Consider the following 24,790-nt stretch of genomic DNA (forward strand, 5'->3'; position numbering starts at 1 on the left):
ATCTAATTACATTTTCATAAGATTTCTTTTTCTGTTTCCAGGTGGTTGCCAACCCATCCCTTGCTCTTATACAGTACTGTAGTTAAAACCCAAAAATCATGTGTATTCATTGCAAAGTTACACCCCAATCAATCCTTTAACTGTAAGAAAACAGAGAATTATTTTTCCTTTTCTCTTCATGCACTCCTGGTTAAATTAAGTGCTGGTAATAAGGAAAAATATATGCTGCCTCAAAAACCTGAATTATTTACGAATCTCCATAAAATAATATCACAGGTCGTTAAATAACAAAATCTCGATTAAATCATTTCATCTTGTTCAGCTTTATGATACAATGTGTGGACTTGCCTGAAATCAGAGAGCCTGGCATGACTAAACTCCTGGGGCCAAATTCAATTCCTAACTCTGCCCCTGACTTTATTACTTTAATCGAGTCATGACCTATCTTTGCTTTGGTTGACCTACAATGTAGGTTATAAATAGCCTATAATCTTGGAGATTTTGTGAGAATTAATTGTTATTAATGAATTGAAAGTCTCCATGATATGCAGGCTATTTTTATTTGTGATAATTACTCATTATTAATTCACTGAAACTTTAGCAAGTTTTATTATAGGCTTCTGGTGACTCAGATATATACATTATTACTTTTGTCCTCCATCATGCCATACAGTGCTATTATCCACCCTGAAAAATTAAACATTACAGCCCCAAAAATGATAGAGGTGTTGAAGGAAAAGAGCATTGACCTAAAATAAAACTGAGGGTGAAATCAGTGCATCTGAATCCTGGGCTGTGCTCTTGTAAGCTCCGTTTGACTCTTGCCTGGCCATGAAGGCATCTGCCTCCAAATTGAGAGACCTCAGCCCCAGCCAGGCCCTGTTCCTGCTGGTTCCTATTGCCATGGCCTGGTCTTAGAGACCCGGTCATGCTTTGGGAACCAGAGAAATGCATAACGTCTGAATTTGGGCTACTGCCTGTGAAGGTGAAGCTCAGTATGTGCCGGGGCTTTGCTACGCTGCATGGGAAAGCTGCTCAGACAGTCGTTTCCTTCATCTGAAATACGGAAAATATGACCGTTTCAGAGAAGGAAGCTTTCTTTTATATTTTTTAGTTATTTTTTTTCCGCTTTGGAGCAGTTTAAGTCCCATGGGTAGTGCGTGCATCGCAGCTTGGGAATCCTAGCCTTGATCAAATATGTTTTATGGCACATAGCCACAGTATATTATATATTTTCTTGTTTGGTCATACAGGGTATCATTGGTTAAACTGTTGCCCCAAACCCTTACAATGGCTGCCTCCTTGAGAATATTGAATTATATCACCATTTAGATATGTCCTTATGGTTTTGTGTCTTTATAATTTTGTGTCTTTATGATTTTGTGAAGCTTCTAGCACATCTTTGAGTGATGCATGAATAATGACTTAAAACTAAATCAGCTCTATCCCATTAACCCAGAAGAGCGAATCTCGCACAGAACACAAGTCCTGACTGCACAGAGTATAATACAATATACATAAGAAGATAAAGATTTCTGTGCCTTTCCTTTCCAGCTGTTACGTGCGTGTCAGAGCAGGAGGAGGCTGCCGATGCGGGTGAATGCATGCGGTGGGCAGGAACCATGCCGTCCCTCATACAGGAGTGCCACGTTCCCTGCAAAGACGACTGCACGTTTACCCCCTGGTCTAAATTTACAGCCTGCTCCTTCGACTGTGAATCAACTAGAAGCAGGAGACGGTCCCTCACAGGTATAATCTTTTATATTATTTATCCAATGGTGACACTTGTGAATAATGCCTCTCAGATGGTGGACTGATGTTCAGGGTTTGGGAAGATCCGGATAGAATAGTGATTGTCCTTAATTGATTTTTGATCTGATACTGCTTATTGCCCGCTTAACGCTCGGTTTGAGAATAGTGTAGAAAAACTCGGTGGTGGAAAGCCACTTTTAGTCATAAACGAAATAAAACAGGGACTATGCATTGTGCAAGTTTATGTGACCCATTAATCTGGGAAGCGTGCAGCAAATGTATATACCAGAGTAAAAGTCAGTGCGTTTTTCTATTCAAGGCTGTTGAAATCCAGATGAAGTTTAAAGCTGGGAGTTTTGTGCTCACCAGTATCCAGTAGTTCAACAGTGCAAATTAATACCATGAATAAAGAAAAATCAGTATCATTAAAACAGTTTTGTTTGGTCTTTTATATATGTTCATTAAACAATCTAGTTCAAACTATTTCATGGAGCAGTTTCCCATACTTGCTGTTGCGGTTTGTTATTATGTTATTTGAATGCTGACCGAAAAAGCTTTAAAACTCTATAACATGAATAGTTTGGAGCCGCTTTTTTTGTTGGAAGTTGTCTTCCCCCACTCCCCACACACACGGCTAAATTAAATCAAAAAGAATTATACTGTTTTCAGAAGGTTTACAAGAAATTTACTGTTATTGTTATCCTGAACACTCACATCTTTTCATATTGTTGTGTTTGAGAGCTATGCTCTAGCTGGCTTGAGTTTGCTCCGTTAATAGAGGTGAAAACTCAAAGACTTCTATTATGGAGTAAAATACTAACATTGCTGTGAAAATATCTGCTGTGATAATGGCTGGGAACTGCATGGCAGCAAAATGTGGCGGCGACCACTGCTCCTTTCTTCTAGACTCCCTTGTACCTGGCTGCAGGGCTGTCTCGTTATTCAGTTTGTTACTGCTGGAGCGATCCGAGTTTTTAGTAACTACCAATTACAATATAGAGACATAATGGCTTCAAGCTGCCATTTATGAGTACGGCTCATTAAAGGATAAAGATTTCTCTTTTACGTACAAATCATTATTATACAGTGCTCTGTTGTTTCTGCCAAAAAGAGTATTCTAAAATGTTCTCTCTATCAATGCCTGTATGTTTATAATAGTAGAAATCCTCTAAAGCCTATCAGATTAATAGGTACCTGATCTTACAGAAAATATGTAAGAATTAAGTGAATACTTATTTCTAGGTCGCTTTAAATCTGGATTTTCTTTATGAACATCAGTGCAAGTTACAAAACAGTATGGTCTAGTATGGTCTTCTCTATCCCCTTTCTTACTCTCTTACTTTCTTACTTTCTTACTTATTCTACATCTGACATAGATCTGTCCAAGTAAGTGGCCCAAAATGGTTTCTGATGTTCAGGTTTTGATGGCCCAGCTCCTCCCCCACACTGCATTTGTGACCAAACGTCACCAGGCTCTCTCATGAGACCTTCCTGGGTTCCCTTCCTCCCGCTGGGAAGGAGCTCGTGGTCTCAGCCTGTTCCCAGTGAAGGCATCCTGAAAAGCAATTGTTGAACATGTCGGGGTGTCCCAGGTGGTGCTGGGCGGGAAGGGCCAAATGAGACATTGGGTTTGGTTTGACCACAGTTCAAAAGGAGAATTCGATGAGATTGGTGTTGCCTTGTCTTTGCATAAAACTTCATCAAAATTGGAGCTTGACGAAGGTCTTGAAGAAACCTCATCCGTGTGAACTCAGTCCAAAGATGTCAGGAAAGTGCTGTTTTGGAAGTCCTTCATGCTGTTAAAACTTTATCCGTTTCTATTTCACCTTTCTGTAAGCGTGCGTGAATTGTACCGCCTTGTTCATCACCGTGTGTGTCTGTGCTCCAGTGAATGCTTCAGCTTCATTATAAGAGTTCATTAACAATGTCATTTAGTGGGAATCTGCTAATTGTTTGCTAAGTTTGCTTGCCTCCCACTCAGTTTCTAATAGTATTATTCATTTCACTTTGTAAGTAATCATAGGCTCTGCGTATAAAATTAGTCATTACTTAAGAAGTGAAAGACTTATTGCAGAACATACCAAAATTCAAAGTCATTATAATGAAAACACAGTTTTTAGGTGAGTCTTCAGTTAATTAACACAGTCAGTTAATTCACAGTACTATGGATACAAAGCATTTTCTATAGGAAGGTGTATTTTCAATGTTTCATTTAATTTTTATGTACAGTATATACTACCTGATAATATTTATTGTATATAGTATTTGTTAGTGTTAAGAAATCTAATTTAAAAAGAAGAAAATACTACTTAATTGAAGCATTTATGTCCTTGAAAAGTCTGGCAGTGGTGTTTTTAATAGTAATTTCTGAAGCAGTCTGTGAAGATGATAAAAATATCACCATCACTAATTCTAAAACTATGTCTTTGTGAAGAGTATGGGAAGAATGTCACTTTTACCCTCAAATTAGGACTTTCATAGCAACTTCATTAGGGGGAAGATTCCTACAAAACAGATGGTAAGGCAAGGTGGAAAAAGGTGGTGTAAAAGTCTGAGACTATTAGCATCCTTACCTGTGTCTGATGTGCTTCATGTAATAATGGCAAAACACGGGCAAGTCCCAAATTCCCATGTTTACTAATACACTGCAGAGCATACAGCTGTACGTATACACTGAGTTTGTGCCTTCTGTCAGCTCGTCAAACATAAAATGCTGGAAATGCCACTAGAGAGCTCCCCATCTATTTAAAGCCTTTTAAAATACTTCCCTTGAAGTGTGCGGAGTTGTACCTCTTATACCTTGCTTGAATTTGCTTATAAATATATAAATATACAGATGCCAGCAGTGTTTGATTTCTTTGTGTTTGTTTTATCTTTGTGCTGGCAAACTTTGCATTCTCCAGAACTCTGGAAATACAATTTCGACAGAGCTGGGGCTTGAGGGACAGTGATATTAAGGGTCTGCAATCAGTGCCCTTGTCTTTGGAAGTGCACATTTCTATGCAAACAGGTATTGATGACAGCCAGCTTGTGACTCTTGGTTCCAGAAAAAGGGTCGTGGGGTTATATATAACTTATTTTATGTTTTTAGTATCTTATTTGTGTGCGATACCAAAGCGAGAACATTTCTCTTGGGATCAAAGCTTTCAAAACTTTTTGCAGAAGTATTTTTAGTGCGGCCAAGATCCCTAAGAAACATTTCTGAGGACGGGATGCAGATGTGGTTTGCTAGTGAAGATGAATTCTCCCCTTCTGTGCAGATACCAAATGCAAAGACATTCCTGAGCTCAGCCTGCATAAAGATTGCTCCGCGTCACGTTGGCTAACCCATGCCAAGAAAAGAATTGATTTTATCTTTAGAGGCTGTTTACCTTTGTTCCCTTTGTAAACCTTTGTTCCCCGGAGCAGCCGCAGGGATGCAGGGAGCATGAATTCTTTTCTTTACATTATCCTTGTACCGGGAACCTCTTCTTTTGCCTAGAAGTTGCAGAGAGCTGTGCTACGGCTTTATTTGAGTGCCTCTGCTTCCTGAAGCTGCTGAGAGATGCGTGAAGAGCCTTCTTTTAAAACCTGTTGAAGGAATAGAGCAAAAGAAAACATTAAACCAAATGTAACTATTGAAGTACTTTCCTGCCCTGATAATTTAGTGAGAATCATCTTTTCTGTTTCCTTCAAAGTACGGTTTGTGTGCAGAGTGCATCTTTAACTAATTTATAAAGTAGCCTCAAAGAAGTTGTGGCTAATTTATAGTCCTCTGGAAGTTGTCCTGGCAACCATTGATTGCGAGCACATAGAGACAAAACAATCAATTTATTTTCATCAGATAATTAGAGAAAGATGATATTATATAAAATTACAAAGCATTTTCTGGGCAGATCGTTACTAGACGAAGAGTTTGCATTTAGCTCCTTGCCCTACCCATCAAAACAAGTATTTCCAAGTTCTCCGGTTGCCCCTGGAGATAAATACCTTGTCCTTGCACTCCAGAGCACTGGCAGCAGCTAATAGATGCTTCGGAAACGTCCCTGGATATTAACATTCAGATTGTCTTGGTTCTAATGTGTTGAGTTCATGCAAGTATAAATAATATGACGTGTTGTTATCAAAAGTAGCAGATGTTAAGCTAACAAACAGATTTCTGTGGTTGGAACAGGGCGAAGCAGAAAGCGAGACAAATGCCAGAACACAGAAGTTTATCCTCAAGTTGAAACAGAGCCGTGCCCCTGCGAGGTGTTCACCTCCCAGCCCCATGGAAACTGGTCCGACTGCATTATCGGAGGGGGTACATCCGAGGGGCAGCTGGGAACGCGATCCCACAGGGATGCCAAGGAGTGTGGCGAGGGCGTGCGGCTGCGGGCTATTGCCTGTTATGACAAGACCGGCAGACTCGTGGAACCATCTCGCTGCAGCAGTTCGGGTAAGGAGATTTTTAAAAGTGTATGATGCGTGTAAATAGTCCAGGTCCTGAGCACAGTCATCCACTGAACTGTTCATTTTGGAGCCTGTCATGGGTGTGAAACTGTTTAATTGCTGCAGCAGCTTTCACAAGGTTGCCATGAGTGTTGAACACTCTACTTCTAATATCTTCTTATTGCTCTTAATGCTAAGGTTTTCCTCAGTATGAGGGTCTACTGGCATTTCTACAATGGAAATGAAGAAGAGTGCTAAAGTTTGCTATGGCATCACAATACCGGAGGCATTTATTTGTCTTAAAGTCTTAGAAGCTTAGAAGAAAAGCTTACAAGAAAAAACTTAGAAGAAGGAGGAGCTGCATTTCAATTAGCATTTTATTTGAAGATATTTCCTACTTGTTTATAATTTTTTTTCACTGAATTTGCAAGTTCATATGGTTGTTTTCAGTGAAGAAGTCAGGAATTTTCTTGAGATAATCATACCTAATTACAAAAACCCTGTGATGTCACCTGCCGTCACTCATGCCAAGTTCATGACTTCAGCAGCTAGTGATCCTCTCCTTGCGATTTTGTGCCAGTCTAAAGCTCAAATTGATATACAGCATACATTGCAATGTCACTGTTTGCTGGGGCTCTGGTCTGTGGTTCTGTCCTAGCAGCAGTTTGACTTCACACAACCTAAAGTAGCCTGTATCAAACAGAAACAGGGCAGAAGTAGAAATAGAACAAGCAGGAAATGTCATTCCCTATGGATATCTTCTCCCAGTTCCCACAATTTGGATTTCATTGCAATTGTTGCCCTAAACAGATTTATAGAAAAAAAGCTCTTATCTTAGGGGCAAATTCTGTACCCATGTTGCCTCCAAACCACTGATGCTTTCTGACTTACACTCAAAAAGCTTAGGACACCAAACAATGTGATGTAGTATGTTTGAAGACGGCTGGTGAGCTGTGTGATGAGAGAGGGAGAAATGATGTCTCAGGAGGAGATTGAGTAATACAGTGGGAACCATTAATGTTCCAGGGTGTATAAGGGAGCAGAGAAAGAAGCGGGGCTGCTCTGTTGAGGGTCTTCTGGACAAGGATCAGCAGTCGGAGCCACATGTCATAAAAGGAAAAAAAAATCCCACCTTAATGAAGTGATTCAGTCCTGGAGTGAATTCCTCTCGCAGCTGTTGATGGCTGTTCCAGCTGGCTGCACGGATTCATAAAGCAGCTTGCCGTGGTTTGTGTTTCAACAATGTGCTGTTGTACCAATTGATTATGCCTCTGTGGCCCATGAAGGAGGAACGTTATACCTTTCCCTCACAATATTACCTTTTTCTTCTGCAAAAAGGGAGCTGTTGGGTTTTGAAAGGTGGGTTCGCCTGTGCCATGACTTGCTCTTTTGGAAAACTCAGGGGTTTTATCACTTATTAAAAAGAGGAGGTTATCTGTGCGTGGGGCTTTTCTGAATCACCTTGAAGCCTGTTTTCTGTCAGTGATATTTATGTGGCATTTTTAATGCTCCAGCTTCTTTTAGGGAGGTAGCAGGGAGTGGTAGCTCAAGGGGATTAATGTTGGCTTTCTTGTCTTCTACTTTTTATCAGAGCAGAAATGATTGCAATACAGCCTGGCACCAGACCCATGTCACAGGCTGGAGGCACAGTCAGTGCTGAATGGAGAGCCCTGATGTCTGCCTTTCCTCCTAAACTCTGTTTACAGAGTGCTCAGAAGACCCTTAGGAGTGGAAGTGGGAGTGAAAGTGGGGTGAGATGTAACCACCTTCTGCGTACCCCGTGAGAGTTCCCCTATGGGTGAATTATTAATCTCCAACCAGAAATTGGTGGTTTGGGGTGCAGAGTGCGCAAAAGTGGGCAGAAAGCTCCATAGGCTCCACTTCTATCACTTGGGACCTGCCTTCCAACCAGAGCAGCTAAGTGAAGATAAGCCTGATATTTATGGTCTCTAGAGCTGGGAGCTTTCAAAATGCACTTCTGAACACATTATTGAATTAGTGATAGAAACAAATCATTATCCAATTAATAATTAGCAGAATGTTATTCAACCATAACAGAGAAGAGCAAATTACAGAAGCATGCAGAATTGCTAAACCCCGAGAGATTATTCATGACAGATATTTTTTAAGCAGATCAGTTTGTCTTTTTCACAGTCAGTATCAAGTGACCTTTTAACATTTGCTAGCTGACCATATTTATGGCTAATTAAGCCATTGCCTTACATATTGAAAGCCAATCACTGTGATGTCTGGCCATTGTTCTTGCTTTATGAGCTGCGGAGGGTAAGCATGTTCCTCTTCTCTATCTTTTAGGTCTTCTGGCTTCTCTTTGTTCCCTGCTCTTTCCCCATTGCAGGACAGTGCTTCTCTTTTCCCTTGAACCAGGTTGAAATTCAGAAGTTGTAAGATTCAGACCTTGTTGTTTTGCTGTGTCCTTTTTAAGAGCTTTTACGAAGTATAGAAAGACAGATGTAAGGATGCAAACTTGCCTTGGAGTAGGTTTCAGTTTCTCCCAGACTTGATAATACCTTGAGTAGAAGGTATAAGACATTAAAAATTGTATATAATAGGTCAGTTGGTAGCTTTTCTAGGGAGCAAACTTTGGGTTCTTGCCTCTTTGCAGTGATTTTCACCTTCCCTGACTGAAACCTGGCTGTTGAACTCACCACTTCAGTGGGATTTAGTTCACCTGTGTCAATGGGACTTGTTATGTGAATGTATCTTAGTTGTCAAGTGAATGTACTGTGAGCTCGAGCCTAATGTAGAAATTAATCACTGCTCAGAGGAGTTCAGGATCTGAGACTCTGATTTTACACTGAATTTCGTGAGAAATTCTGCATTAGCAACTTGGGCAGGGAGAAACCAAACAAAAAAAAACATTGAAGTCTGTTCATCTGTGTTTGTCAGCAGTCTAGACTCCAACTCTCCTAAGCCTGCAAATATAATAATCCTTTTAGTGTACCTTCTCAACAGGAAATGGTTTTTCTCACCATTGCTGTAGTTATCATGTACAGAGTATCCCAAGGTTGAAAACCAGTAAAGACAAAAGTATTCCAGCTTCTTCTGTCAGGAGCCGAGTGCTGGGCTGGAGGAACCTCCGCCCGAGCTTGTGCGAACACTTCAGGTCAGCTGTGGTGGCCACACATGTCACACCTTGACTAATTTACCCATCCTCGCTGCAGTTTAATTGTGCGTTGCTCATGATCGTTGGATATGACAGACTCAGTAAGGGTGACAGAGCCTGGAACAGGCTGTCCAGGGGAGTTGTGGAGTCTCCTACTCTGGAGACATTCAAACCCGCCTGGACACCTTCCTGTGTAACCTCATCTGGGTGTTCCTGCTCCAGTGGGGGATTGGACTGGATGAGCTTTCGAGGTCCCTTCCAACGCCTGACATTCTGTGATTCTGCGATTCTGTGACTCAAAAGTACAAATCTTGGACTTTTCAGAATTGTATCCATTGCTGAACCAAACCATTTCTATGATGTCCAAAAAAACCACACCGTAGCTTTTTTTTTTTTATATGACTAGCTTTTGTGAATAGTGTACTGCTTTGTTTTAGTGATACCGTCATTTTGATGGCCCGTTCAATAAGCATAAGAAATTAGTGACCTGCAGTTCCCAGATTGAGCTAATTATTTTTTCCCCAAGTTGGTTCATTCTTCCTTTCCTTACCTTAATTTGGAAAAGCAATTATGAAGTTATGGATAGAGGTGACTAACTACATTACAAAAATATAATTGATAATTTGCCTCAATTTGTCTTCCCATCAGAAGACTGACTTATATTGCAGTCAGCTCACTGCTAGTCCAGAGGGTCTCCGTTCTGTGGCTGATGTTTGGAGCGTCCTCTTTGGACATGGAATTATCCTCTTAGTTATAGTTCATCCATTTCTCAATCTATCATCGGAGTTGCTCGTGCTGTTTTTGAATTTCCACCTCCTTTGTTTTGTATTATTTCATGTAGCTTCTTCGCCTCTTTTTTTTGTGTGTGTGTGCTGTGCCAACAGGGTTTTGGTTTTTTCTTAATCTTAGAAGAACATAGGGTGCCTCATCTGGTCCAAATCAAAGGCTGGAGATTTCTGTGCTATTGCACAGGGTTTCTGCTTTTGATCCGGCAGGCAATTTATGGAAAGCAAGAATTTATGAAGAGTGCTTATACTATTCAAATTGTGCTGTGCTCGCAACAACAGGAACCTGGAAGAAAGACACAACAGACAAATAGATCCTGGCTTTAAATCACAGAGTGGGTAGTTTCAACCTACAGTCACCTTAAAAAGCTTTGATTATCTCTAAATTTATGAAGGGCATGGTAGGGATGCTCATAAACCTCCTTGTTCTCAACAGCGCAGTATTTTGTTGTATGTGGTTTAGTTGTGGGTGGACAAATCAAAGAGAAGTGGGGTTGCTCAGAGGGCTCCCCAGTCGCTCTGTTCCTCCCAGTCAGACCAGTATAACACTGCTGGTGGGATTGCTGCTGGCAAGGTCACTCCTTGAGAATGTCAGCTTTAGTCCCAAATGGGTGGGATCAGCAAAGAGATGCACCAGGAGGAGTTAAAAAAACTTGGTGATGTGACAACTCATAGCGTTTGTGGTTCCCTGCTCCGAGGCACATCAGGGCAGCGTGTGGCAGCAGTGACAGTCATGGATCAGGAATTTCAACTCCTCCTGCTGAAAACCACGTAGTATCAAGCCTCACGAAATCTGATTTTCTAAAAGGTCAGCCCAGAGCAGTGCTGTATCTGTACCTGGGGCAGGCGTCTGGGGTCTGCGGGCCCTTAGGTGAAAATCCCAGCCACCAGCTTGATAGACACTGCGTGACCTACCTGTGAGTTAACACAGGGACCTGCTCTGAACCTCTGCAGTGTGTGAAACCCCTCACTGTCATTTTGGGAGAAAATGAACTATTTTCAGGTAGCTTTCAGTCACTAAATTTTAATAATTGTTCCCCCAAATGGTATTTGTGTGGCTGAAAAAACTATAAACAGAGCTCAATAGGTTAAAGAAATGTGACCCAAGTCTATCCTGGACTGATAGCAAAACTACCTTTCCTACAAGGTAGCAATTTTGGGGAAAAAAAAAAGTTGGAAAAGCTATATTGAATAAATGCCTGTTCATTTGTGCAAGTGCATCTATTCTGACATTTACTGCGGTATACATTTTTCCATATCTGGAAGAATGAAATTGTTGCAGAAATCCCTGGTTCTGTTTTTAAAGTCTTCAGAAATTGAAACTTTTCTGAACAGAAGTTTCACCTCTGGTTTTGAAACTATTCCTAACCATTTAATTTCATTCTTAGTCTAAATGAAATTGTATAATGAAATTTCATTTTTTAGCACAAACCATTCATTCCAGAATCCAACAACTTTTTGTTTTAATTGGTGTCTGTGCTTCCATAGACAGTGTCCTACAAACATCTTATGGGTGGGACCTCATATCTGGAGGCCTCATTCTTCACAGCCCCATGTCTTTCTCAAGGGAGACGGGAACCCTGCTGAGGTTGTGGTCATCCCAGCTCCAGACCCCGCATATGACAACCTTGGGGTGCCTCCTCCTCCCTAAAAGTGTGGGAGTAGTAGGTGGTCGTGGCACCCCACGTTCAGGCCATCCTACCCTTCTTTTGACATTTGGGTATAATTAGATATTACAATACTCCCGTTTCTGTGGTTTCCCCTGTGTGTCTCTGCGGTATATCTCTCTGTGGCCTTTGTATTACAGAAAAATGACTGTTTAACTTGCCAGGACAAAGCTTTTCAAAGACTGCCAGAGGAAAAGGTTTCGGCTAAAAGTTCACCTTCCACCCATTCCATCCCCTGGCACGGGAATTAATGCTGGGTTTGATCACAGGTGGCCAAAAGGTGTTGCCGGCTGCAGATGGGGCTGTTCAACCCGCGTATTCCCTCTTCAGGACTCTTCAAAGCCACTGTTACCCTTGGCTGTTTTTCTGCTATCTCAAGGCTAAATAGCTCCTAAATTCAACCCTGCGATCCCGGCTGTGTTCTCCTCTGGACCCCTCTCCAACATTTCCACAAATCTCCTCGGAGATGTGCGCAGTGACACTTAATTACAGCGGTGGCTGCCAGGGGAGCTGTAAGCGCAGGAACAGAGCCCATCAAGGAGCTGCCCTCCATTTCTTGTTTGACTACAGGATTTTTACATATTGCTCTCGTAACAGTTCTCAAAGAACGTTGATTTATTCCCTATCTTTTCCTTTCCTTTTTTTCCTAAATCTGTTCACTGTAAGAAAATTTGGCCACAGTTCTTCCTTCCTGGATGTTAAAAGAATTATCAAATGAAGACAACTGTTCAGACATTGCTGTTCTCTGTGTTGTTTTCTGGCAACAAAATCAAAGGTAAAAACCAATCAAAAAATGTTATTTCTGAATGGGTCAAACTGGCTATCTAAGAAGCTTATTTAAAGTAAGGTAAGACTTCCCCTGAGGCATTAGTATGTAGAAATACACATTCTTCGAGATCTTTATCTTCTTACAGAATGCAAGCCTTCATCTTACGAGGAAATATTTGGAGGATTAGCTATTTGAGCAGCATCCTCTGTAGATGCGGCATTCAGTCAGCGATGTCTGTTGTTACTTCTCGGCTCTAAATATAAATCTCTGTAGCGTGTCTTTTTGCCCAGATATTTTTTTTTCTGCTTTTTGCTACATTCTGTAAAATGACCCTTGTGAAGAGGCAGCAATACCACACTATGTGAAGGAACGGTTTTTTTGCTAACCTCAAGCAGACTTTCTTGTGTTTGATGATCACTGTCATTCTCCACTTGCCCAACCACCTCTGCCCACCCTGGCTTCTGTCCGTTTCTTCGCTTCTATTATTAGGCTCAGTGAATTTTTCTCTGTTTTTGACAGGTTGATTAAAGCTCTTCCATGGGAGTTGGGAATATTTTTAGTGCAGAAGTAGTAACTCGGTGTGGAAATAGTCTATTGGAGGTTTAGGAGAGCTTTGATAGCAAGTTAATGCGCCGGGCGATCTACTGCCCTGATTTCTGCAGAGGGCCACAGTGAGAGCATCTCTTTGAAATGTGGCCCATCTCTTTGGCCTTAATAATGCATTTGTCACAAATACACCCTGTTATGAAGCCAAGGCTCTAATAAAATGGTACTGTACAAAGATAGCTTTAGAATTAACATTTGCTCTCCCAGCGTGTCATTCCATTTACTATGTTATATGGGGATTATGAAGAAATACCATTGTAGCCTATCCCTTTTCATGAGTTATGTACTCTGGTGTTAAGACATCAACACTTTTCTGCTCATGGGGAGCTTCATGATCCCATTGAGACACATGTACCTGTACAGGGAAGCGACATGCACTGGTGGGAGTGCACAGGATTCCTCTCATATCTTACATGGAGTTTTTTCAATGTTTTTTAACCTGATTGCCTTTTATACAACTCCGATGAGCAGGCAAATAAATAGATGACAAATCATTTTTAAGTGGAAAGTGACAATTTCATATCTTTACTGCTGGTGGGGAGCCCTGTGGCGACTGGACATAGTAGGTGTTTTAGTGGATTTTAGTGAGTGTTAAGGTATTTCATGTCTGACATATTCCGAAGGTCTTCAGATGCAACATCATGTATTTCTGCTTGTATGGAGCAGGAGTCCTAGAAAAAGAAGAATTGCACTTTTTGCACATAGGCCAATGTCTGAATAAAAGGAGGTGACTGCCAGAGCAGCAGTGAGTCTGCTGGGGCACCGCACACAGCAACAAAGTTAGCGTGGTAAGCGGAGATGGGTACATAGTGGGTTTCTTTTAAGGTGCCTGGTGTAATCTGCTTGATCAAAGAGTTTGGGAGACCAACATAAAAACGTTGCAACAGCTGAATTTGGGAAATGATTTGAGGAAATGAGCCTGAATTAGGAAATGCGGGTGTAAAATTAAACTTCAGCTCAGTCTGCTCTGAGGATTATCATAATGATATTATGAGTAAATGAGAATTTATCCTACCTTAGTCTGTTCCTGGGTCTGAGATATACTTTGAAATCTCTCTGTCCTCCAAAGTTTGCAAATGAGGATGGTGTAAATTAAATCACTGAGAGCTTGGTTTGCAAAACCTCTAATATCCCTCACGACAGACAGAGGCTCCCTCTGTGAAATCTTGGATCTCATTTGTATTTGGTAACATGGAGGAGTGACCATTAAAAATCGTATTATTCAACAAGATTGCATCGCTTTCTGCTTCTGTCTGAATTCATTGAAGTCCTCCAGCGGAGGAGATTGAACTACACAACCGGAGTGCTCAAAGTCACGCTGCAAAATTGAAACAAAAGTCTATCAGGAATTCAGTACATCAGTCCTCTGTGCTGGGGCCTGCTGACGTCACCAAAATGTCTTATTTCCATCTCAAGGTTTTCCATCATCTAAATGAGTTGTACTGTTCTCCCCGTGCTTGGGCTGTGGAAAATCAGGACCGTTCCCTTTCTTAAAATCCCGTTGCCGTCAGATGTTTTTATAATAAAGCTTTATTTAAGGAGGTCACATGCCTTTGTATCCCTGCTTCTGTAGCAAGGTGACCTCTAATAGCGGGAGTGAAACTCCTCATCTGAGCAGGCTGGACCTCACAGCAGCTCCCTGGTGTTTGGAAAAGCGCCCGCGGATCTTCCGAATGCTGGTAATGGTTAGTGGCATCTTTAAAGCAGCACCGGTATAATTAAAGCCTGTAGTTAGGTTTCTCATTTAGTGCCGATGAGATGAGGAGGAATTAAGGCAGTGTATTGATGTGAACGTATTGATCTGAGGGGTCACCGTGTCACTCGCCTCCCGTGATGGCTGTGGAGGTCTCTGCGGGCTCAGAAGCTTCTCCCTGGCTTTTCAGTACCTGTGTGACCTGCTCGTGAACAGAGGCACTGGCACTCTTTCATACCTCTTGAGGTTCTAAATTAAAGTACTACGAATGTTCATTTAAAGAAAAAAATAAAATAAAATAAAATAGAAAGTAAAGTTTTTTTCATGTTCTTGTGAACCTTCTTGATAATATTAATTGCACGTGAATCTAATTGCTTTATGTTCCTTTCTTCTGCAGAGTCATCTGGTGGTTTATTTTGTCTGAAATAAGAGCAGTATTATAATCATGGAATCATAGAACGGTTTGGGTTGGAAGGGCCCTTCCCAGCCCCCCCATGCCATGAGCAGGGACATCTTCACCAGCTCAGGTTGCTCAGAGCCCCGTCCAGCCTGGCCTGGGATGTCTCCAGGGATGGTTCATCCACCACCTCTCTGGCCAACCTGGGCCAGGCTCTCACCACCCTCAGGGGCACAAATTTATTCCCTACCTCTAGACTTAGTCTCCCCTATTTTAGTTATGCACGGTGCTTGCTAATTACCAGGAGTCAAGGGACTGCATTAGCGTTTCCCCTTCTGTAAAATGGAAACCATCATGTTGCTGTCTGAGGGAAGTTGTCTAAATGAGGCTTGTCTGTGTCTTGGGGTGGCAGCTTGGCAGCCGAAATGAGGTGACATATTGTGTTGACAGTGCCTGATGTCATGGTTGGAAACTGGCAGGAAGATGCTCTCCGCAGAGGGCCCCGCACTCTGAAATTGAGTTTCTTAGTGTGCTCCAGCAGAGCCCGAAGCCATTGACCTTCAGGCTATATATGATTTACTAATGGGGGCAGATATTTTTGATGACATTTTCCGGCAACATTTCTCCCAGTGATGGACCCTTGGCTCTGGAAGACGCTTCCCGCCTGGTCCAAATAGCCCAAGTCTGTATTGATCTTCAGAGCACTCTGCAATATACATCTATTTTCAGAGATACTGTGCAATTGGGCCTCTGAGAGGAGTCAGATGTTGGAGAAATAGGGGAATTTGACGGTCTGTGGACAATTTAATTTTGTCTTCATGATGTATTGCAGAAATGTGATCACTCTTTAAAAAAAACCCTTGCTTTATTATATAAATCTCATAATAATAATGAAAAATAAACACGATCTCAGGTTTATTTTAAAAATCTGCTTTTACTGTGAGCTGAGTAGCCTGAAGTGCATGTATATGCTAAACAATTCAAAAACGTACAGTGGGATGAGTTTCTTTCCTTATATATGGAAGATGACGACACTGATAGAGGAAGAAAATAACTACTCAGGTTTGTTTGGACAAAGCAGATGATTTTCCCAGTGGCAGGGTGACGGGCAAAGTATATAGAAAACCATAGCTGAGCTACTACTCTAACTGCTCTCCATCCCAGTGGATGAGTGTTTATTTGAGTAAGGACTTTCATAAGACGTCAGCACTCCCAAGCAGCCGGCAGTAGCCCCAGGAGGATGGGGAATCGTTTCCACAGCTGGTTTTGGAGCCCAGACAGATTTGTGCAGTGGATTTCTGCCTGTCTGCATCGAAAGTTCCCTGCAAGATGAATGTGCACTGTGAGGTCCTATTTATTTGCACTATTTATTTGCACTCAGAAGGCAGCAGACGAGTCTCTCTTCTCCGGAAGAGTTCTCAGCTTGTTCTGCAATCTGTTAAAAGGAATGTGCTAATTAATGGAGATTGCCTTATTTAGTTAAAAGATTAAATACATCAACTATTGCGGTTTGTATGTAACTCGAAGTGTAAGCTTGCAAGTTCTTTAAGGAAGAAAACTAATGCAAAATCAAAGGAAATTAGGAATCACGATGCAAAGTCAGCATCAACCCAACTGCCTCATGAGGATTTATAGAGACTGTGAAATTGAGCAATAAAACCAACCTTTGAATGAATTTCAATAACAATAATGTTGAGCTAAACTTACCAGAGTTTTTTACAAGTCCTCTCTGGTCTATTTAGAATCTATAATCAGTCTGATACGAAATAACGAGAGCATGTGCCTCTTTGTTGAGAAGAGCAAGTGGGAATAAATTAGCTAAGGGTCCATTATCTGAGCTTTGCAAAATATTTGATGTGAAAGTTATTTTTGCTGAGTTTTTTTGGTTGTGCATTTACTGAATACATTCATTAGATTATCTCTTAAATTTCCCAGCTAGCAAACTAATAATGCATAAAATATCTCAAATCCTTGCGTATTAAAAAAGAAAAAATGTTAAACATTTGTTCCATGGCAATATTACATTCTTTTCAGATGCAACTAAAGTTATTAGCAAGTTTAAGACTCCCAAACTTATTCTGCTTTGTTTCCTTCAGTTAATAATATTCTCTGTTGAAGCAGGATTTAAGTGTTTGGACCTGGATTGCTTAGGACGATGTGCTCCCCTTGTAGCTCACAAGCCTTATCCGCCACATGCTGGGAAAGCCGAACCATGGAGCTGTGATCAGCTGGTGGAGCTGGTCTCTCCACTACAGTCTGTGCTCAATGCTGGGCTTTAACCCGAGTTAAAACATGAGGTTTGTTTTGTGGGAGATCCCAAAGCTTTCAGCTGAGCAGAATCTGTCCCACCGAGTGCCATGATCCACCAGGTTTCCTTTACAAAGCCTTTCGCTATTAGACTTTTCGCACCACATGGATTTACTGGTTTATTCTCCATATTTCACAGTCTGTAACCAAATGAATGTAAATATTAATTGCAAAATGAATCAGTTTTTTCCCCCTACCTTTGGTCTGTGTAATTAGAAACATTTCTTCTGTGTTGCTGTCCACTCTACTGCTGCCTTGTTTGTTAAAGGGCTTTTATCCTATGGACTCCAAGGGAAATTAGTGGTCTTATTACCAGTGGCAGTTGTGGTGATGCACAGAATTGTCCCTGTCATAGGAACGACCTTGAGTTTTATGAAGCACCTCAAGGTTTACTAACAAGGGTAGAATGGCTAGAAGTTTGTTAATTGAAATGATGAAATATGTTAGAGAGGATACAAATGAGTTCAAAGCCAATTCAATTAGAAGTGCATCTGTTTCCAGAGCTGCTGGAGAAATGTTTATTTTCAAATCGCTTTTAAGTCAGCCTTTTGGAATTCTCTTGGCACTTTTGTTTAACGCTGTGTACAGACCTTACACCTGCAGCAAATTTATCATTTGGAAGTGCAACAATCAGGTGGATGCCATTGTCTTATGTTAGCTTGTAAACCTCCTAATCGCTTGCTTCTCCCTCCACAATCATTTTGTGAATATAAAGAGGGACACAGAAGGACGCTCCGGCCCCTCACTGGCTGTCCCTGGTGTGGTACGTATAGAATATTGTGTGGGTGGGAAAGAAATTGGGCTACTGCAAAACTCCCCGTGACACTGCGGTACCATCCACAGCCTCTTGGTGCTTCCGTGCTGCTGACACCACCAGCCCGTCATCCTGCTGCCTCCTACTGCCTTGGCTCTTTCAAGTCGCATAGCAAAAATGAGACAAGAATAACAGTTTTCACACTATGTATTCAAGCCCTCACCTCCAACACTCATCAAACCATCCTACTCACTTTATTCATCTACCTGCTATTGCTTCGTCTCTTGGGCTTCCCAGTGCATCCCATGTAATCATAGATCATTTAGGTTGGGAAAGACCTTTAGGATCGTTGAGTCCAACCATAAAATTGTGGGTGCTTTGTTTATTATAGACACTTTAGAGAAGAGACTCCATTTGTGGCTTGTAGAGCAACAAGCACATTGTTCTTAATGAATAAATAATAGTAAAATGAGCTGTGCAGCCTAGGTAAATGCATTTGTTCATCCCATTACGTTGGCAGTGTCTCAGTAGTAAAACAACAGCAATTTAACATAGGAAAGGCTTATTTGATCATCCAGCTGAATTTTTCCTGCCAATTCAGAACTATTCCCAGCAGTATGTTTCAAAGTGCCTATTTAAATATCCCATGCACCAGTGTTTCAGTCGCTACCTCCTGCGAAATCTGTGGCACACAGGAGCCTGCTCTTGGTTCAGGTAGGACAGAGGCTCTCATCTGTTGTTTCTAAATTAAATCTGCTTTAGTTTAGTGGTTTGAGGATTTTTGAGGAATTTAAAAAAAAAATAAAAAGAGGTTAAAGAAGCTTCAAGAATTATTATAAGAACATGTGGAAAGCAGACCGAGCAGGGCTGAGGAGAAGGAAACTCAGCATTGAGGAACCTCCATGAATTTTTGGTACTAGGTTCTGCAGATGAAAGGAAAAATGGGGAATGTGATGGCTGAGTGATACGTTTAAGGATGACACTGATAAAACCAGCTGTGTAAACTCAAACTTGAGTTAGTGTCCCTAAGCTGAGTGACAATAACTCGGAAATGTGGTTATGTCATTTCCTTTATTCATTTTTTTTTAATGGTAAGATGTATTTCTCTGGATAATAGACTGAGTGTAGAATTCTTTATTACTAGCTGATTTTAATAGCATATCTCCCTCTTTTTTTTGTTTGTTTGGTATTATGCACTATGCCAATGCTATCAATTTCATAGGAATGCCAATACTTAGCATTATTGTGGATGTCCAAACTGAAGTATTTTCAACCCCCTGACAGTGGCAAGATGGAAAAACAAATACCCTATTCTCATAGGCAATGGATGAGCTGAGCACAACATTATTTACTACTTTCTCATAAAAAGATAGCCATAAAAGCATTCTCCGAGCAAAGGGGATACATCACATTAAGATTTTTGGAGGAAATCTTTTGTTGAATGAAATCTGTGATCCACGGGTATCTTGGCACAGAATTAACCTCCAGTGATTGATAGAAGAAATAATGGCAGGCTGTGAGGAGAGCTTGAGAGAAAGTTATGTTCCCATTTTGCTTCTGTAGCGTTGTTCAGTATGGAGAATTGGCTTCCTCTGGGCAGTATGGTAATTTAATGCTCTATTAGCTCGCCATTATTTGTTTCTACTTAATGTGGTTTAGAAACCTGAGTGAAGAAACTCAGAAGGTCATGAGCTCACCTCTTGGCACCAGGATGCCTTTAGAAATCCTGTGGTTCACTGAGGATCCCCACAGCACTTCCTGAGGATTGAATATAATAGATTTATTTAGTTTTGTTTGTTATAACTTTTCCCTCCTCTTCCTTATATTTCTTTTATTTTTTTTTGCCTTATATTTCTTTTTTTGTCTTATATTTCTTATAGAGGTAGTTCTTGAACTGCCAAAAGGCTTAGCCCGTTTTGCCTTCACTGATACATTGATAACCCCTCTGTCTAATCCTACTTTGAAACACAGCACATTCTTTGTTTCTATTGAGAGTTAATTACCTAGGCTGTCACACAGCCCAAGGAAAAATGATATTTCATACAGTGGTGGAACAGAACTCTTTGGAGAACTGCCTGAGAAATGCTTCTCATAAATCTATCCCGAGAAAATTTCTTCTACTTATCATAATGTGTTATGAATTGCTTGAGTGGCAACCTAAGCAGGTGGAATAGAATATTAGTGGGATGCTTGAGAGTTTCATTTGTGGGGGGGGAAAGCAAGGCTATTTTGAAAATATTTGTATTAGCGTGTGCATAGGTGTAATCTCAAATGAGAATTCAAAACATGCAAAGTTGAAGTATCTCAAACATGTGGACACCGCTGTAATGGATTGGGTAGGAAATAATTAAGATACATAATTCCAGTGGCCCTGGAACTGCAAATAAAAAGGCAACGCAATGTAAGATAAGAGACGAGAGGTAGCAGAGTGAGGAGAGCACAATGTATAGGGACAGGTTGCGGCTGTAGGGAAGAGTTACAGCAGGAGGTGCTGGGGAGAAATGATCACAGCTGTCAGGCTTCGGGGTGGCCGCTGTGAGGACGAGGGAACAGCAGCATCACGAAGGAAGAAGAAGAAATAGATGATCACTGAGATGAAGAAGAGAACTGCTGGCTTTTCTAGCATTTTTTTAAGGCACTGTTTACAACAACATCATCGGTATTTCTTGTACTTCTAGAAGGTGGATATTTTCCAGTAGGGGATTCCTAAATAATTCTGACACTTGTCTTGATATTGACTTCAGCATGAAGACCAGGAGGGAGGCAGCGTATTGCTGCTGTGGGTCAATGCTCAGGATGTAACACGGTCCTGGTTTGGAGTCAGCAGCAGGTTCAGGCACCACCGAGCCAGTAAATCCAGCCCCAGAGCAGAATATTCTCTGTGCCTCAGCCTCGCTGTTTCCTGGTTGTTGGGGGCCATTGTCTGGGGGTTTTGCAGGGAAGCTGCTTCTAGGTTTTTGGAGGTCTGTTTCCCCTCTGCTGCAGTGACTGTCGCCTTTCTATAAAGTGGGGAAGCCCTTCTTAAAAGTGCAATCAAATGAGCTAATTTGGTATTCTGTACATAAGAAATACAGAGGGAATTGTAGTGCAATGAAAACCAAACAGAAGGAAAGGGCATAAAAATGCGAAACATCAGAAATACGGTAGGGATGAAATTCAGTTATTTCCGTGACCATCATTACCAGCGCTGTCAGAGGGCCAAAGCTGCCCGGAATAAAGGCTGATCTTAGCAGCCACTGACTTTCATGGTCTAATACGAAATCTCTTTTTTGTTTAAATTAAAATAGGACATACAAACATGACAAGCAGGTAGTAGGAACTGGAGGAGAATGAATGCAGCAGGGTAAGCAGGAAGGTGCAGGAGCTATTCCACACTGCCAGCCCGAGACCGGTGCCAGTAATGCCCTGGAGACCCCGAGGTTTTTGCCACTCTCCACTGCCTTTCTGCACCCCAGGAGCCCCATAGCCAGTGCTGGGCTCTGCAAAGTCTCTCTTCCCACATGCCAGTTCCGAAACTGGCTGTGAGGTTGTGCCTGTATGTAGAAATGTTGGTTTTACCCTGAGAAAACCCTCTTGGCTTTTAATTCAGCAATACGTTGATCCTGTAATTGTCTGGTATTTTGATGTTAAGAGGTGATGATCTTGGGAGGACTTTTATGTCAAGCCAAGTTAAAGTGAAAGCAAAGCTTCAAAATACTCTTTACGAAACCCAGAATAGGCAAAATATTTGGAACGATGTATAAAGAGAACAACCAAACAGAAGGGGGAAGCAGGTTTTACCTGATTCTCCCAAAAGCAAGTCCCACACTGCTCCAGCTGGTAAATCCCACCCTGGCTGCCCACAGGTCCCTTGTGTGAGCTCTGGTGCCTCCACCATCCTTGGGTTCTGGCTGCTGGGAAGGGAACCCACAGCTCCCTGCCCATGCCAGCTCTGGGGATGGCTGGCATAATGCTAAAGAAGTGCAAAATTGAGCTTTACATTTAGTTCTCCAGAAAATATCATGGCCAGATTCTCATAGAGAAGATAGTCACCACCTCTTGGTGACCAGCAGCTTCACTACAAATAGTTTTGTCTATGTGTGTCCTTTACGTCAGTCAGATTAGTCACAGCCTTCCAAGTGGTCATTGGACTAAACCAAGTAGAAATTATCTTTACTCAGGCCTGTTCTTTACAAATAGTATCATAATCTCACGTTGGGAGAGCATTGTCAGTCTGCCAAATATCTTCTCTTTAAGAAGTTCTCATTTTGTGTTGATTACACAGATTGCAGTGAGACGTCAGAGGATCAGAACTGATTAGGCGCGGCGATTAAAACCTTTCTTAAATTTTTGGTTTAGGTTACATTGAAGAATCTTGCACGGTCCCTTGCCCGTTTGATTGCGAATTAAGCGATTGGTCCAGTTGGTCCCCTTGCAGCTCTTCTTGTGGACCGGGGGTGAAAGTCCGATCCAAGTGGCTTAAGGAGAAGCCTTACAATGGAGGTCGTCCCTGCCCCAAGCTGGATCTCAGGAACCAGGTGAGCAGCGTTAAATAGCCAACAGAAATTTCTCTGTGCTTACTGTATTTTTGATTGTGACGAAAAGCTAATGTTCTGGTGAAGAAATTAAAAATAGAAGTTATCTCTGGGCCCATGCTTCGTGTCAGATTTTGTAGGCAATCCTTGAATTCCTTGAGGATAGAGAGGGGGAGATGCTCATGTAACAGCGACCTGAAACACCATATTTCTGATATAAAGAAATGTTTATCTCCCAGAGCACAGGGAGCCTTAGATAAATAATCCCACCTGGATAGTGTATAAGCATGAGTGAGCTCAGATGTCATGGATGTTTTAAAAGTCTTTAATTCTCTCTGAGACTATGGTTGCTGCAAAAACATTCGTTAAATATATATTGCTATTTTTAGCAATATTTCCCTTGAACACAACACAAGTTCCCTTGAATATTACTCTCTGTATATTCAATATTGAAGTATCCCATCAGAGGAAAGTAATCTCTATATTGCTACTCTCTAAAAAAGATCAGCATGTATATAAATGCTCTTTACTGCTGTATGCATTTCTGCAAAACTAATAGTGATTTCCTACATTTGCTGATTAATTCTCAGCACTAATTAACGCTGATGAAGTACTATTAGGTTTTGCCTGTCCTTTATTTCAGATTCAATTATGAAAATTAATAGGAAAGAAGCAGTCATGCTGAAGGGCTTAATATATATCTATCTTATGAATATATATATAAAAATATGTTGCATAGTATGCGTAGCAGGTCTTTAATAGTATTCATACAAATATTTGCTTGTGTAGTGGCTTGTGGGTGCTAGAGCTGGTGCATCCCGTTGTTTTTCTGTGCAACCATTGGTTCAGCAGTCGTGTCCTGGGATGCAGCATCGTTCTAACACCTGATTATGACATTGCTTCATTTTCTTCACAGGTTTTTTTTGGTTTTGTGTTGTTGGCTGTTTTTTTTTTTTACTGTGGGAAACTTGGTAAATACTTTGGTGTTTTTCCTTTTACTTTTTCCTTATTACTATTTTAAATTCATAGGCAGTATCCTAACAGAAGCAGCAGGGCCTATGGAAGTATAAAACTGCAATAAAGTGCATGTTGTCCATACCTCAGTGCTTTTCTTAATAGATCAGACAGATCACCGAGGAGGCAAAATGTAATCCCATCGTAAGTCGTATGGTTACAATAAGTTCCTTTGTAATGAAAAGATACTGTGGCTTGTTACCCATAGACACAGCAGACTACTTCCATTAAAAGTAAAGTTATTGCTATAAAGTGTTGCCTATTCCCACCCACATTAGCTTTGCTAATTTCAAAAGCCTTTCAGAAGATATTAAAGGAAAGAAGTTGTTTAAACTTGGAAATCACGTCTTTGTACCGTTTTTCGGTGCTTGCAAAGTGCCATGGCTGGGATTAATAGAAATGCGGTTGGTGCTTTTTACGTCTTCACCGGGAACCACACATCTTGATCTAAAACCCATTGAATTCATCAGAGGGCTTTCTATTGTGGGCTCTAGTAGTGACACCTCAGAATGGGATTAAGGTCTGTTCCTTTAGGTTTGTGACTTTTTGGTTTTTAGGGTTTGGGGTTTTTTTTGTCTGGTTGGTTTTTGTTTATTTTTGTTTCTTTGCCTGTTTTAGGGTTTTTTTAAGATAGAAACAGAATCTATTTATAGCTGTTTTGGCACACAAATAAATTGCTTTTTTCCAGTTTAGATTTATAAGATTGGATCAGATCCTATATATTTCAGACCTTTTAGGATAAAAAGAAATTGTCGTGCTAATAAGTAAAATATATATATATGTATATATATGTACAGTTAGATATGCACTCATATACACATATTGTGCTTGTGTGTACTTATTGCCTCCCCAAGCACTTCTCAGCCTTTTGCACAGTTTGGAAAGGGTTTTGCTTTACACCCACTGGACTTGGGCTTCCAGCACAGATTTACACCCACCGAGGTCCTTTGGCACCTTCCAGCCTGCACAAGTCACCCACCCAGATGGTAAACTCAATT

The 24,790-nt window shown here is 41.2% G+C and overlaps 1 protein-coding gene across 1 annotated transcript in view; it reads left to right on the forward strand.

Annotated features, from left to right (window-relative positions):
- THSD7B (thrombospondin type 1 domain containing 7B) overlaps positions 1–24,790 on the forward strand; it is a gene marked incomplete at both ends in the record, with an annotated part of 260,266 nt that overhangs the window by 159,278 nt on the left and 76,198 nt on the right. The window contains 3 exons of the mRNA XM_080346865.1: positions 1,555–1,749; positions 5,906–6,169; positions 22,603–22,781. Of these exons, the coding sequence (XP_080202991.1) occupies positions 1,555–1,749; positions 5,906–6,169; positions 22,603–22,781 (638 nt within the window). The remainder of the gene's footprint in view (positions 1–1,554; positions 1,750–5,905; positions 6,170–22,602; positions 22,782–24,790) is intronic.

The sequence above is a fragment of the Nesoenas mayeri genome, assembly GCF_963082525.1.
Source record: "Nesoenas mayeri genome assembly, chromosome: 6".
Classification (NCBI taxonomy): Eukaryota; Metazoa; Chordata; class Aves; order Columbiformes; family Columbidae; genus Nesoenas; species Nesoenas mayeri.